General features: G+C 36.6%; 3 protein-coding genes across 5 annotated transcripts; 1 reads left to right on the top strand and 2 right to left on the bottom strand.

Moving 5' to 3' along the window:
- The first annotated feature begins 4,711 nt into the window (after window positions 1-4,711).
- Window positions 4,712-6,455, top strand: LOC111482585. The gene is made up of 3 exons (XM_023128427.1): window positions 4,712-5,261; window positions 5,392-6,334; window positions 6,392-6,455. The coding sequence occupies exons 1-3, from the start codon at window positions 4,842-4,844 to the stop codon at window positions 6,397-6,399; spliced, it is 1,371 nt and encodes a 456-aa protein (XP_022984195.1). The 5' UTR covers window positions 4,712-4,841; the 3' UTR covers window positions 6,400-6,455.
- Window positions 6,456-6,603: 148 nt separating this feature from the next.
- On the bottom strand, window positions 6,604-10,892 carry LOC111482583 (pentatricopeptide repeat-containing protein At5g12100, mitochondrial). 3 transcript variants are annotated; one of them, XM_023128424.1, is made up of 5 exons: window positions 10,629-10,892; window positions 10,342-10,541; window positions 7,498-10,252; window positions 7,356-7,408; window positions 6,890-6,933 (listed from the first exon to the last, which is right to left on the bottom strand). In XM_023128424.1, exon 3 carries the CDS (start codon window positions 10,202-10,204, stop codon window positions 7,664-7,666), a length of 2,541 nt encoding a protein of 846 aa, XP_022984192.1. In that variant the 5' UTR covers window positions 10,205-10,252; window positions 10,342-10,541; window positions 10,629-10,892; the 3' UTR covers window positions 6,890-6,933; window positions 7,356-7,408; window positions 7,498-7,663. The 3 variants fall into 3 exon arrangements, with proteins under 3 accessions (XP_022984193.1, XP_022984192.1, XP_022984191.1); XM_023128423.1 differs by having other exon boundaries at window positions 10,342-10,892; XM_023128425.1 differs by lacking the exon at window positions 7,356-7,408 and having other exon boundaries at window positions 6,604-6,933; window positions 10,342-10,892.
- A 637-nt stretch (window positions 10,893-11,529) lies between these two features.
- Window positions 11,530-13,060, bottom strand: LOC111483189 (xyloglucan galactosyltransferase XLT2-like). The gene has a single exon (XM_023129341.1). It carries the CDS (start codon window positions 12,970-12,972, stop codon window positions 11,530-11,532), a length of 1,443 nt encoding a protein of 480 aa, XP_022985109.1. The 5' UTR covers window positions 12,973-13,060.
- Window positions 13,061-14,153: the final 1,093 nt, after the last annotated feature.

The following is a 14,153-nucleotide window of genomic DNA, read 5'->3' as shown; positions in this document are numbered from 1 at the left end:
GGATGTAGATGTAATGATAATGAGTGCATTTTAGATATATCTTAATAAACATGATCCCCATTAAGTGCTTCCCCACTGCCTACTTCTTTTTGTTCTCTTGTGTTTAACATATTGAAATGAACAATCTGAACAGCGTTTCTCATTTTCTTGAATAAGCTGAGAACTTGTCTATTACTCTTGTTGAATTTGGTATTAGTGGATATGGATACGATATGATTGCCATGGTGAAAGGGACCAACTTTAGTGGACCGACGTAAGAACAGGTCCATGTATCAGAAACGACCATGTTTGTCATTTCCAAAGTTTATAAAAGCATCATTCTGATTCAGCCATTGAGTGAATGCATTGTCTCTGGCCACTTTCTAGTCACTAGCCAAAAACTTAAACTGTACAAGTTTGCGTGCTTAATTCTTTGCATCTAGTCAATTTGGATAGAGTTTGGAACATGAAGCAACCGCATCTTTTTGACATCTTAGTACTTCTTCTGAAAGTTGAATGTGATTGTTGCGTCGTCCTCTGTGAAACCATCTGTCATTTCTTCCTTTCCTTCTCCTTTTTGCCCGAATGGGTTTCTTTGGTGGCATTTTCTTAGCTGATATAGGCTCAACATGCATAAACATGGCTTGAACTTGCGCCGTTGCTCTAAGGTAACCATCATTACCCTAAGAACAATCATATAACGATTTCCATTTCAGCGGTGAGTTAACTTTTTCTAGTTTTATTTGAAATGACAGTTTCATTAAAAACAGGTAAATTAGGGGAAGAATTTGCTTGTTGAGTAGGACCTGAAGCACTTGTGTAAGGGGAATAATTGTGCGCTTAAAATGATGATGCCACACGTACGCATTGGTCATCCTTACATATATCTATGGCGAAGCATAATGTCATTGGGTATGTTCGTAATGTGTTTCTTCTTTTTGGCCATTATCTTGTGGCCATGTCTTGTTAAAGTGGGACAATGCCTCCTCAATTTATGTTCAATAGCGATTACCCCCTCTCTCCCCTTCTTCTACTCCTCATCTTCCAAAAGTATATGCAATAATAGAAATTGTTTTGGTAATCTTAGGGTCAAAATGTAGTGGGAATCTTAGCATTGCACACTTCTGTCACTATCAAAGCCAACTAGAGGCAAAATGAATGTTGGTTTGATGTGGGATCAAAAGAAATAATAGCCTTCTATTTTCCTCATTTAAATCTCTTGGGAAGACGTCTATACTACACAAATGAATTTTAAAATATCTAAGTTTAAAAAGTAAATAGGCACACTAAATTTGTAATTTAATTATTCAAGAATGATTAAATTCTAACCATATTAAATAATTATTTATTAAGAAAAATCAACCAATGAATAATGTCTCCCTTTTAGTTAAATGGGTTAAGATGAGAGAGGAGAATCATCACCTCCTCTCCCAAAATAGACATGGATGATTAGGTCATGCACCCATTATTTAAAATTTAAAGCTAAAAGCAAGAAGATGATCGATCTTGTCTTGTCGAGCCATGTTTAATGTGTGCGTGCGTGCGCGCCTGGTCCTGCCGACGCCCTCACCCCTCCACCATCTAGATCATTCCGCACGCCTCTAACCCCAATTCTACGTTAGTTAGTTTACAAGAGAGTAATACTATCTTCATTGTGATGATGCATTTTGGAAAGCCCAAAGCAAAGCCATGAGAACTTATTATGCTAAACAATATCATAGTCTTGATTCCTAACACAAAGTATATATATATATATTATTTTTAAAATATTTTGAGTTTATGCATTGCAATTTTAAAGAAGGTATCACCGTACAATTTGATAGTTAAAATATATATGTAATTTGTACATTGAATTCATAGAAAAAGACAAGTTTTGGCCTCAATATTATAAAAACCAAAGTCCAAGAGGTTAGCAATTTGTCACAAGTCAATTACCACACACCTCCATGAATTAACTAAACATTAAATGAACCAATAAGGAACACAAAGTCTCCCATGCTTGGAATTTCAAGAGATTGCTTAAAACAAAGTGTGTTTAATTAAAATGATTCCATTCCGATTTTGCAACTCAATAAGTGGAACCAATCACAAGTCGACAAGTGGCCGTATTCGACCCTCCTTCCAAGTTGGTAGGTTTTTTTTACAATGGAAACACATGGGCAATGCATGGGGGAGGCCTTCCTTTGCCCACAATTCTTCTATCAAATCTCTCATCCCATTCTTGATTTCCTATAAGTTTTTCTCCATCAATTTAGGTCTTTTTTTCAACTTTCGCGTATAAGATTTCTTTATATATTAAGTTAAATGAAGTTCAACGTGAGCTTCTCAATAATCCTCGACAATATTTTTTAAAATAATATAATTACTTGTAAGTTTAGTAATATAATTTGATTTTTTTCTCGAAGTTTTTATATGTATCAAAATTTGAATAATGAAATCATGATTCTAAATAATATGTGAAATTCAAACCTATAAATTTCCACCTTAAGTAGTTTTATTTTGAAGCTATATAAAACCATGTATATTGTATTTGTAAGCAGACTTGAAAAATATAGTAAAAGAAGCATTTGTGCTCTTTTTTAGCCAATGACTAAGTTTCTTTGCAATTCTATGTAGTTTAGGTTGCATGTAGAATCATTCAAGCTCGACATGATCAATCTTGCTTGTGGAGTGATTCGAATCTCAAACAAGTGTTTGAGATATTTGATCAACAAGAATCATTCAAACTAGACATGATCGATCTTGCTTGTGGAGTGATTCGAATCTCAAACAATGTTCTTGCCTTGAGATATTCGATCAACAAAGTAATCCGAATCTTACTCTCCTTGTAGTGGTTCCTTATCTTTATCATTTTTGCTTTCACATTCATATGGGTAAGGCGTAAAAAAAGCAAATTGAATAGTCAATTTCATGGGTAACAAACAAGGTAGGGTAAGAGAGAGAGAACGAGGTGAAGGGTAGAGAGAGATAAGGAGAGGTTGAAGGAGGTTTTGCCTATTCATTCACCGACAACTCAACAAGGAAATCTTCCACTGTTGTTCCATTGATAGGTAAAAGCTCAACCACAGCTCAAAAAACAAACCTTATAGTACCCACTACTTTTCTCTCCTATTAAACTAAACCTTTGATTCCCATCTACACCTCGAACCAACCGGTCCGAGGTTGAAATCTTCGGGTTTTTCTTGTTTGAACTAAAATTAATTTATTTTTGTACCAAAATATTTGAATTCTTAACCAAATTTTCAAAACAAACCCTTGTAGCCCCGGTTAAATGGTAATCAAATCAAACGAAAAATTATTCGAAATCTATTCAATCATGTTTGTTTGGCATTAAAGTTATTAGATGTTTATTTCATAAAAAATAATAATCATGATATTATTCCAACTAGATTCGAGATACCTTTATCTCATGTTAAAAATTGACTAATAATTGTAGTGAATTGTCGTCGTGTTATGTTCAAGTTAAGAAGCTTGAAATTAAACATCCTATCGAAAGAATAGAAACATGTTTTAGAAGAATCTCTTTGTCGCGACCATAGCAACAAATGATGCCGGATGATAGATCAATTACAAACCATTATTTTCCTTACTATTTATTTCAATTAAAATTTTCACATTAAAATTTTCAATGAATAATGGTTATGAAATGCATGCTAATAATTAATTTCAAAGAAACTAAAAGAGAGAATTCATACATGAAAATTAACAAAGGGAAGAAGCCAAACCAATAACGACGCGGCCTTCGGTTTCCTTTTAGACAGGTTAACATCCTCTGCAAAATAAAGTAAAATTAAATTAAATAAATCTTTGCCGACTTGGAGATAGCTATTATTTATTATTTTAATGATAAAAGAAAAAAGTATTAAATTTTGATAAAAACACATCCCAAAAAAGGAAAAAGGAAAAAAGAAAAAGAAATGAGTGGTATAATTGTTCTCCCCACGCTCATCCCAAGCGTGTGTTGGGTTGAACCCACTACAAGACAAAGTAGCCTTTATTTAAAACTCGACACGCGCTACCCGCGTGCGTGACTGTAATTTCTCTTACTCTCACTCCGTACATTTTACTCATATATATATATATACACATTTATATGTGTTACGTTTCATAATTCCATAATTATCAATTATTCCTATTCACGTAAATATTTTAAATTTTTATAGAGAAACAAAAAATTAATTTTATATTTTTAAATTAGAGACCGAAAATGAAATAATTACCCTAAGATTGTTTAGCATTATTATTTCAAGTTGGTCACCTCAAGTGATTCGCTTAAGAATGACCTTCAAGGTCGTAAAGGCCAAAGATTTAGGATAACCCCCTAAGCTCAAAGTTATTGGTCGCCCACCTTCAAGGTCGTAAAACACTTTCTTGTAAACATGACCCGAAACTCGATCATACGTTTAAATTGTCCACAACTTATTATTTTTTGATAAGAAATTTCCTTCGGTTTACTACGTTTAAATGGATACAAACTATTAACTAATACCTAAAAATAGACTAAATCTTGTAAATAAATAAAATACACGATTAATCAAATTAATATCTGAACTTATTTGTCAAATTAGAACGGGTATTCTATAATAGGTGAAGGTGAGAAATGTTACTCTAATTTAATTTAATAATAATAATAAAAAAAGTAGGGAAGCTTAGGGAATGGGAAATTCCATAAATAAAAAAAAAAAAAAAAAAAATCGTTCCCTTTTTCTTATTAGTAATAAAGATGGCGATGAAAACAGCCCACGAGCTTTAACAGCGCTAAATTCCCTCTGCCTAAAATCTCCCCCACTGTTATCATCATCTATCTATCTAAGCCCGCTCTTCAAATCCTTCTTCCTCCACATTAACCAAACCAAATCAATATGGCCCTCGAGACTTGGCTAATTAAGGTCAAGACCGCCGTCTCCAACAAATTCGATGTGGTTCGAACTTCAACTATCCTCAACACCAAACCCACGTCGTCTAAGAAATCGCCAAACCTCGGCGTTTTGGCCTTCGAGATTGCTGGCCTCATGTCCAAGCTTTTGCATCTATGGCACTCCCTCTCCGACCACAACATTCTTCGTCTCCGAGAATCTATTTCTCTCGAAGGTGTCCTTAAGTTTGTCTCTAACGACGAGACGTTCCTCCTCGGCCTCGCTTGCGCTGAAATGACCGAAAATCTTCGCCTCCTCGCCAACTCTGTTTCCCGCTTGACCATTAAATGTCACCACGCCCATCTTCGATCCTTCCATCGCTTCTTCCACGACTTCGCCGACTCGGGCCGCGATCTTCACAATTGGGTTCGTTAAATTACAGCTAAATTCTAAATCTTTACTCTAAATCTTCACGTTCTGCTTCTAACAATGGGTTTCATAGTTTTCTCTGTTTTTTTTTTTTTTTAATTGATGAATGTTGCATTTTGATTTTCAGATTGTGAGCGAGAAAGAAATGGAGTGCAGGAACAAGAGGATTGAGAGATTAGTTACATTCACTGCAGCTCTTCATAGAGAAATGAATGAGATTTCAATAATGGAAAATGGGTTAAGAAAAGCAGTGGCAAATTTAGAGTTATGTGATCAAGAGAAGAGTTCACCATTAGAGACCTCTCTCAAAGAGCAAAAGATCCTCGATCTCCGACACAAGATCTTATGCCAAAGACAAGAAGTAAAGTATCTAAAAGAGAAATCCCTGTGGAACAGAACATTCGACAAGGTGATTTTAATTCTAGCAACCTCAATTTTCACAACTCTAGCAAGACTTAAGGTTGTTTTTGGTATTGCTCAAACCCCATCTTCTCTCCCACGTAGCCTCTCCGCCTCTGCCGCTGTCCACCCGCTCAAGAACTTAAACGACAATGGAAAAAATGCATTGTTTGAACCCAATTCGAAACTTTTAAAGCCTCCCCCGACCACATTGGGAGCGGCGGGGTTAGCCCTGCATTACTCCAACCTGATCATAGTGATGGATAAAATGATCAAGGCTCCGCAACTAGTTGGCGTGGACGCGAGAGACGACCTTTACTCGATGCTACCGAAGAGCATTCGGTCGTCGTTGAGAGCACGGTTGAGAGGGGTTGGGTTCATAGCGAGCGATCCGTCGTTGGCGGGAGAATGGAGGGAGGCAATGGGGAGGATATTGGGGTGGCTGTCGCCATTGTCACAAAACATGATAAAATGGCAAAGTGAAAGGAGCTTTGAGCAGCAAAATTACATGGCACCAAAGACCAATGTAATGCTTTTGCAGACGCTTTATTTTGCTAACAAAGACAAGACAGAAGCCGCCATTACAGAATTGCTTGTGGGGTTGAATTATATTTGGAGATTTGAAAGAGAAATGACTGCCAAAGCCTTCTTTGCCTCCAACAATTTCACTGCCTCATGAAAATGGAAAAATATATATGTATTTCTTTTTTTCAATCTTCTTCTATTCCCCTCTTGATGTATATTGTACATTTTTATTAGACAATGATTAGGATCAAAATACTATAAACTTTTAATGATAATTATTCGCATATTTAGTTTTAATTTGGAAATTATAATTAGATTTTGTTTTACCATACTCATTTAAATTTGAAAAAAGAAAAAGAAATTATTGTTTTTTTATTATCATTATTCATCTAATTTTATAAAATATTTAAGACAGTAACATTCTCGCAAAGAAAATAAGTTTAAAAAAATTGCAGTAAATTCCATTGAATCTAAACCCTAAACTCCAATTTATCGGCCTTGCATTCGACAATGTGCTTCGCCAGAAACTCCATTTGGATTTCTATTTTCAGTTCCTTTTGATGGAAGTTTTACCTTTTCCAGCTCCTCAATGCCCTTTTTGGACTCTGGAGGATCTCAGTTGAAGAGCCCCAACATGGTGGCACCTTGGGCTGGAAAAGACATCGTCGTACGCTAATGAGCTTTCTGTAACCTTTGTTTGACGAGATTGGGCTTTCCTCCCCCACTGTTGTAATTTCACTTTTGGCTGGAAAACAAGATGTCACAAGAACGTAAGCTACAATGTTAACATTTGGATGGATATAGGACAGATGTATAGAGGACTGACAAACACAAAACTTCGTATAAAATCTAAACTCATCCGCAATTCCTTTGGCCAACTATGATTTAGATGCAAAAACACAATCTGCAATCCCTTCAAAAAATCAAACACTAGAACGAATCAAATTTAACGGAATACATGAGAGATGCTCCACATATGTTCAGTCACAATGAATGATGCATGTTGGCTCAAAGACATCATTAATCAATCTAAGAACTGTTTTTCTTATAATAAAGGTAAGGTAGATGAATTGATAAATGACTCAATGAACAGCAAGGTACATCAACGTAGAATGAAAACGAATCAATCAGTAACCAGGACGTAGAAAATTAGACATATGGCCTTACCGAAGCAGAAACAAGTAAAACGCCACAGCAGGAAGCCTATACAGCTCAGTTGTCTGACTCACAGGAAAAAAATAAATAAATAAATAAACGTTACGGTTTACTAGTCGGCACAAAAACAAGCTATGAAGAGGACCCTGCTTACCAACTCACTCATGACGATAGCTGCATCATCAACTTTAAAAAGTCGAGTACAAACGATCATGACAAAATAGCTGTGACCATGAACCATGGCAAGATAGGCCAACTGCAGAAACGTTTTTCAATGCAGTGATAGCCAAATGTGTTCGCAGATTCCTCATATCACATGGTCATATAGATGCAGCAGGTTGATTACTCATATTCCAGACATTCAGTCCTTTGACATGCATCTCAGACAAAATAAGATGGGCTTCTTGAAACCTCCCCTCTCTCTTAAGACCATCAATGAGTTGATTGCAAACGGAGGCATTTAACAAAAAATGGTTTTTGAACATTTCTTTATACCATACATGTGCCTCGCCATAATCACCAAGTTCACAAAGTCCCTTCACTAGGATATTGTAAGTGTCACCCTTAGGACTCAACCCTCTAGCCTTCATATCATCAACAAGTTTCCTTACTTCTGTAACCTTACCATCTCTCAAGCATCCTAAAATCAAGCTGTTATATGTCATCTTGTCTAGTTCGACTCTTTCATCGATCATCTTTTTGTACAAAACAAATGCCTTTTGAACATCTCCGTTCTCTATGTAGCAATAAATCATTGCATTATAAACAACTCTATCTGGAGCAAGATCCATGAGTAACATTTCGTCAAACAGTTTCTCTACCGTATCTAAACCAACCTTGCTACATCCAGATAGTAAAACATGATACGTTATTAATGTAGGATTGATGCCTTGTTTTTTCAACGTTTCATATATCTCGAGACCTTTTTGGGGGTTCCCAGAACTACAATGCCCAAGGATAAGGGAGTTGTATGTAATCACATCAGGTGTAAGACCACTGTTTGTAATTTGGTTGACTAATTCTTCTGCTTCAATCACCCTTCCTTTCTTGCAGAGTCCATTGATAAGTGAGTTGTGCGTCGAAAGGGTCGGGGTAATGTTCCTATCAATCATTTCATCAAAAATCTTGAAAGCATCTTGCATTTTCCCTAATGTGCACTTACAATCAATCAGCATATTATAAATTTGAGCATTTGGAAGAACTCCTTTACCATCCATGTCAGCAAAAATTACTTCAGCTTCAACAAATCTACCACCCTTGCAGAGACAATTGATAAGAGTTCCATAGCTTACCACATTTGCCTTTATTCCTTTGCTTTCCATTTCTTCAAGAACTTGGAAGCATCTATTAAAAAAACAACCCCGTCCATAACCATCAAGAAGGATGTTATACGTTTCGATGCTAGGGCAAACTTCCCTCGCTATCATCTTCCTCAGCCATTCCTCTGCCTTGTCCATCTCCTTCATTTCACAAAATTTATTGATCAACGAATTAAAAGTGATACAATTGGGTGTTAAGCCTTGATTTTCCATCCGTTGGATGGTTGATATAGCACCGTCGATAATTCCTTTTCGACAGTAACCATCCACTAGTACATTGAAAAGGATTTCATCCGGAACCAGTCCATCCATCATTAGTTTCATCAGAATCTCCTCTGCTTTTTCCACCTTCCCATCTTTACATAACCCATTCAACAAAATACAACAAGTATATTTATTTATTCTCACCCCTTTCTTCACTGTTTCTTCATACAGAACTATTGAGGCTTCATCATCACCAGACCTCAGATACCCATCAAAAAGTATGCTATAAGTAAATCCATCAGGTGCAAACCCATAAGTTTCCATCTCACGCAATAGCTTTTTTGCTTCCTCCATCTGCTTTGCCTGACAGAGTCCACTTAGCAAAGAATTGTATGTTACAAGATTAGGTTCCAAATTTTCTTGCTTCATCCTCTCTTTCAAACTAAAAGCTTTATCCAGTTTTCCCACCTTACAATATCCATTGATAATGGTATTGTAAGTAACCGAATTCGGAGACAAATTTGTATTGATCATTTCATCAAACATCTTCTGTGCATCGATCAGCTTCTTCTCTTTGCAAAGACTAGAAATTAGCACATTAGACACAAACACAGTAGGATTAATCCCTATCTTCTTCATGCAACACATCAAATCAAAGGCTCTGTTCGTCTCCCCTAGTTTTATTGACGCCTCAACTGCCTTACCATACATGAAACTATCTGGTCGAATACCAGATTCAACAAGTTCAGAAAAGAAGTCGAGCGTTTTTCTGAACTCTTTTGAAGACATCAAAAGTTTAAATAAAACACTGAGGGTAGCCACAGCAGGAACAACGCCATTTTCCTTCATTGAGGTACATAATCTTATGGCATCATCAAGCATTTTAAGATCCAAAAACGCCATTAACAACATATTTGAAAAGACATGCTTCAAGTTGGGAGAATGGACAGAAAAAAGTGCAATGAGATCACAAGGTGATGAGAAAGGAGATTTGGAAAGAATTATAGACTTAATGAGCCTCTTGGCAGCACCCGTGCGCTCCTGTTGAAGTAAAATTCTAAGCTTTTGAACCAACTCATGGCACAAAGGTTCTGGATGGTTAGGATGTTGGTTCCTGGTGGTGCTCGATGTTACTTCCTGATGACTAGTAACCTGTTCAATTTGATTGGGGTTGTTCTGGGTAGAATCAGAGCAAAACGGGTTCGAGGAAGGGATAAATGCAAGATATTGAGTTCTGAATCGTCTAATGACAGGAATTCTAGATAAATAATAGCCATGCCTTCCCATTGTCAGCTCAAACAGTTGGTTTAAAGATTTTGCAAAAGCGATAGTACCCATTTCTCAAATGGAAGCAAACACTTCTGAAACATAACCATAATCACATTTCTGCCAAAAAAAAAAAAAAAAAGAGGAGAAGAACGAACGCTTCAAATGCATATAAGTAGACTTTAACATACAAAAACCAAAATTTTTACCTCAAAATTCAAGAGATTTTCTATCCAACAAAAGAGGATAGGTCGGGGCATTGATACAGAAATAAACATTAGAATTTGAAGAAAATCAGTTCTTCCTCGACCCTTCTAGGGTTGCCAATCATAGGTCGAATCAGTCGAACCAAGCGGCTTAATCCCAGACCGATTCGAACCGCAGCGGTCTGTTTCTGTTGGGCATACCCCTTGGTTTTCCATTTTAAAGCTCTGTCAGAGTCTTCACTTTTATTCAGTAATCGTAGTGAATAATGGAAGAGACAATATAGTGTTACCGGGCTAGAAACTGGAGCGAGCCAGAGCGGCGGCGGCCGCGAACTCGCCTTCTGCTTCTTCCTCGGCAAAATCACCTCTCACCGCCTCCTCCTCCTCCTTATTCCTCAATCCTTTCCAGAACAACAACGCCACAGCCGACCACAACCTCGACTAAGACTCTTCAGCTGAAACAGAGGCGGCAGCAAACGTCTGTGAAAGAATTGAGAGGGAAACCCGAATGGATAGGGCATAAGGTGTGTTCAAAGGACCGGTAAAAAGAAAAATCTGATCGGACGGTTGGATTATTAGGTTGAGAAGGACAAATAAATCAATTTTGTATGAGCTGTTCAAATAAATGATTTTTTTTTTTTATAAGTTTTCTAGAATTAATTTGTGTAATTTAATAATTATGTTTTTATTATTTATTTTACAACAACTCTTAAATATTTAAATTCAAACGTTCAAGCATATGTTTAAAATTAAATTATAAATTTAATTGATTTTAAAAAATTACATAAATACATAATTTTATATATTAACATTCTACTTTTATTAAAAAAAAAATTGAATAAATTACCTAAACAAGAAAAGCAAATTCTCCCATTTGAGCCAACAAAATGCCACATCAGCCATCAAATGAAGACCATTGAATGAAAGAAAAAAAATGTTAAAAATGAGAAATAGAATTGGATTGAAAGTATGTTCTGATTGATATGGATAAATTTTGAATGGGATATAACTGACTGCTAATATCTAATTATAAAAACAATATAAATTAATTAAATATTGAAAATAAAATAAAATATATTATAAATTAAATTATTAAAAAATATATTAAAGTATAATATTTAATATATTTTCCATAAATAATATATTTTTGAAATATTATATGTAAACAAAACGGGAATAACATAAAGATATTCATAACTTGAATCTTTGAAAGATGCCATGGAGGGCGATATCAAAAGCATCCTTGATAGTTTCCAGGCCCTCGGGAGCACTCGCGTAAACTAATTTTGGTATCGTTTCAATCACTTTCTCTCTCATCTTCCTCACTCTCTCTCTACTAATTTTCTCGAGCACTCCTCTAATGGATGCCGACCCATTTCTCACCTCCTTCTGATCGATAAAAACAGAGTAACTCCCCGCCTCGTCCGGCAAGAACCACTCGTATTGCCCGTAAGCGGTTCTCTCCCAGAAAATAACCGGAATCGAACCGGCCAACATGCAATCAAACACCGATTTTCTCGAATACGAATCGCCTTTCGGCTGCAAACAGAAATCCGAGTCCAGAAACGTTTCCAGAACCGCCGAGTCCCCACTCGCGCAACGGTTCGCAGTGCACTTCACGGCTCGGCACCCACCGGCCGATTCGTTGATGCAGTAACTCAGTAAAAGCACTCTAAAGTCATTCTTTATTCCATGTCTTGTTCCGCCGGCGAAGCAGAAGAGATTTGTTCTGTTACGTTCACGAACGAAGCTTTGCCAATTTAACACGTGAGCGTCAGATCTAGGGTGGAATCCTGTGGGGAAAGGTACACCGATATCCAATGGATCGGACGGTTCTCTTTCCACGATCAACCTCGCCACGTTTTTCATCCCTGGCATGAACGCAAAACTGGACCCCCACTCGTTATTCCCCCACCGTTTAAAGTCCCAAGTCAGCCGTCCCAGCGTGATGAAATGATCTCCACCGTTCGATCTATTCCAATACGGCTGATCCTGGACCCACTTAATCAACTTCTCAGAATCCCGATCACGATCGGAAGTAGTGTGATTCTGCCATAGGAACCGTCCGATGGAGAGACCAGCATAAAACGGTATGTAGAAGGCCGTAGCTGATTCCGGCTCTAACGTTCTACACTTATGGTTAAGAATCCGATTATGTATAATCGGTTCCAACATGTACTGCTCCGACCAATACCACGTCGGAGCTAGACCACCGGGAACAACGCCAACGAGCTCCGTCGCAAGCCGGCCGAACCCACCGTTGGACACGTCATCACAGCGGGAGGTCCATGGGTCTAAGGCCTCGCAATTTTCCAATAGTTGTTTGTTGAAAATGGGAGGCAGGTCGTAAACGAACACTCTCCCGGAGCTGCATGGGTCTCCAGCAGCTGTGTTAGAGAGTTGGTCGCCTTCTCTAGCGGTGGCAGGGGAGAGTGGAACGAAGCAAGTGGTGGTGAAGATTAGGTAAATTTGCAAAAGGACGACGATTAAAACGAGGATCCATGTGGGATAATATCGTCGGGAGGAATTGGAAAAGGCCTTTGTATCCTTAAAATCCATGCCAATACTTGTAAAGCTAAGTAAGGGGGAAGGACGTAGAGGACATTGGAGAATGAAATCCTTCTTAAATATCATTTCAGCCGCCGTTTATGCCCACAAGATCGGCCGCCAGCCGTTAATTACAGTTGACATTGACGAAATGTTAGTATGAACTCAAATTCATGCAGGGAGTATAATAGAAAGTGGTAGACGATTTTTGAGGAAAACAAAGAGGATCTTAAGGATCTTGTTTAGCAAGATTAGCTGTATTAGTAACCCATATTTACCGGTGCCATAATCCCAATCCATATGCCCTTTTTTTCACCCAAAATTCAAACCCACTCAAGTTCTGCACTTTCTTCAAAATCAATATACACCTAAAGTCATTACAATTTCTTTCCATCCACGAAAACCACTTTTTTTTTTTTTTTAATATATATATATATATATATTTCTTATGTTCTGATACTTGAAGTTGGACGTCACAAAGTGCTTTTTGTTCCATGTTTTCTATAATTTTGAAGAAAAAAAGAATCATAGTACTGGTAACTTAAATACAATAATTTACTATTCATTTACGAATACGAGCATAACTTAATTAAATACTAATTTACTTTATACTACTACTTATTTTTTAAAAAATACAATTATTTTAAAACTATACTTACTGTTTCATTGACTACTAATTTAATTATTGTTTTAGTTTTTTATTTATTTATTTGATGGTAGGTGATGTTACGTTATAAGGTTGACCTTTAAATCGATTAAGAGTTTGCTTAAGGACGTACACATGGCCTTTTGGGGATTGCTTGTTCTAAATTTTTTTGGGAACTTGGATTACTATGATAATCTTTTTATTATTATTATTATTTACATTGGTTTTGTATGTGATTGATATTATAGAAAACTTTATAAGAAAATTATTTGGATGCACCCATGTGGTAACCTTTTTTATATATATATTTGGATGCACTTAGTTTCACTATTTTTTAAAGAAATTTTAAATTATATCCATTTATAAACTAAAATTATTATAATTTAAACAGAGTAAAAGAACAAAGATCCAATTGGGTTCTGACACGTCTGAAAATTCCGTAATTCTATCCAATCCCTACATTCTACTACCACTTGTTTAAATAATTAAATACTTTTGAATAAAAATGAATTTAAAAATAACTAACTCGAAAAATGGGGCTCTCTTCAAGTACCGAAGCCTCGTAACTGTAATGTCTAAACTTTTAATGGGCCTCTTAAGATGGGTTTCCATTTGGGCCTCC

This window comes from Cucurbita maxima, unplaced genomic scaffold, assembly GCF_002738345.1.
Source record: "Cucurbita maxima cultivar Rimu unplaced genomic scaffold, Cmax_1.0 Cma_Scf00008, whole genome shotgun sequence".
Lineage (NCBI taxonomy): Eukaryota > Viridiplantae > Streptophyta > Magnoliopsida > Cucurbitales > Cucurbitaceae > Cucurbita > Cucurbita maxima.
This window is presented reverse-complemented; position numbering and strand designations above follow the sequence as displayed.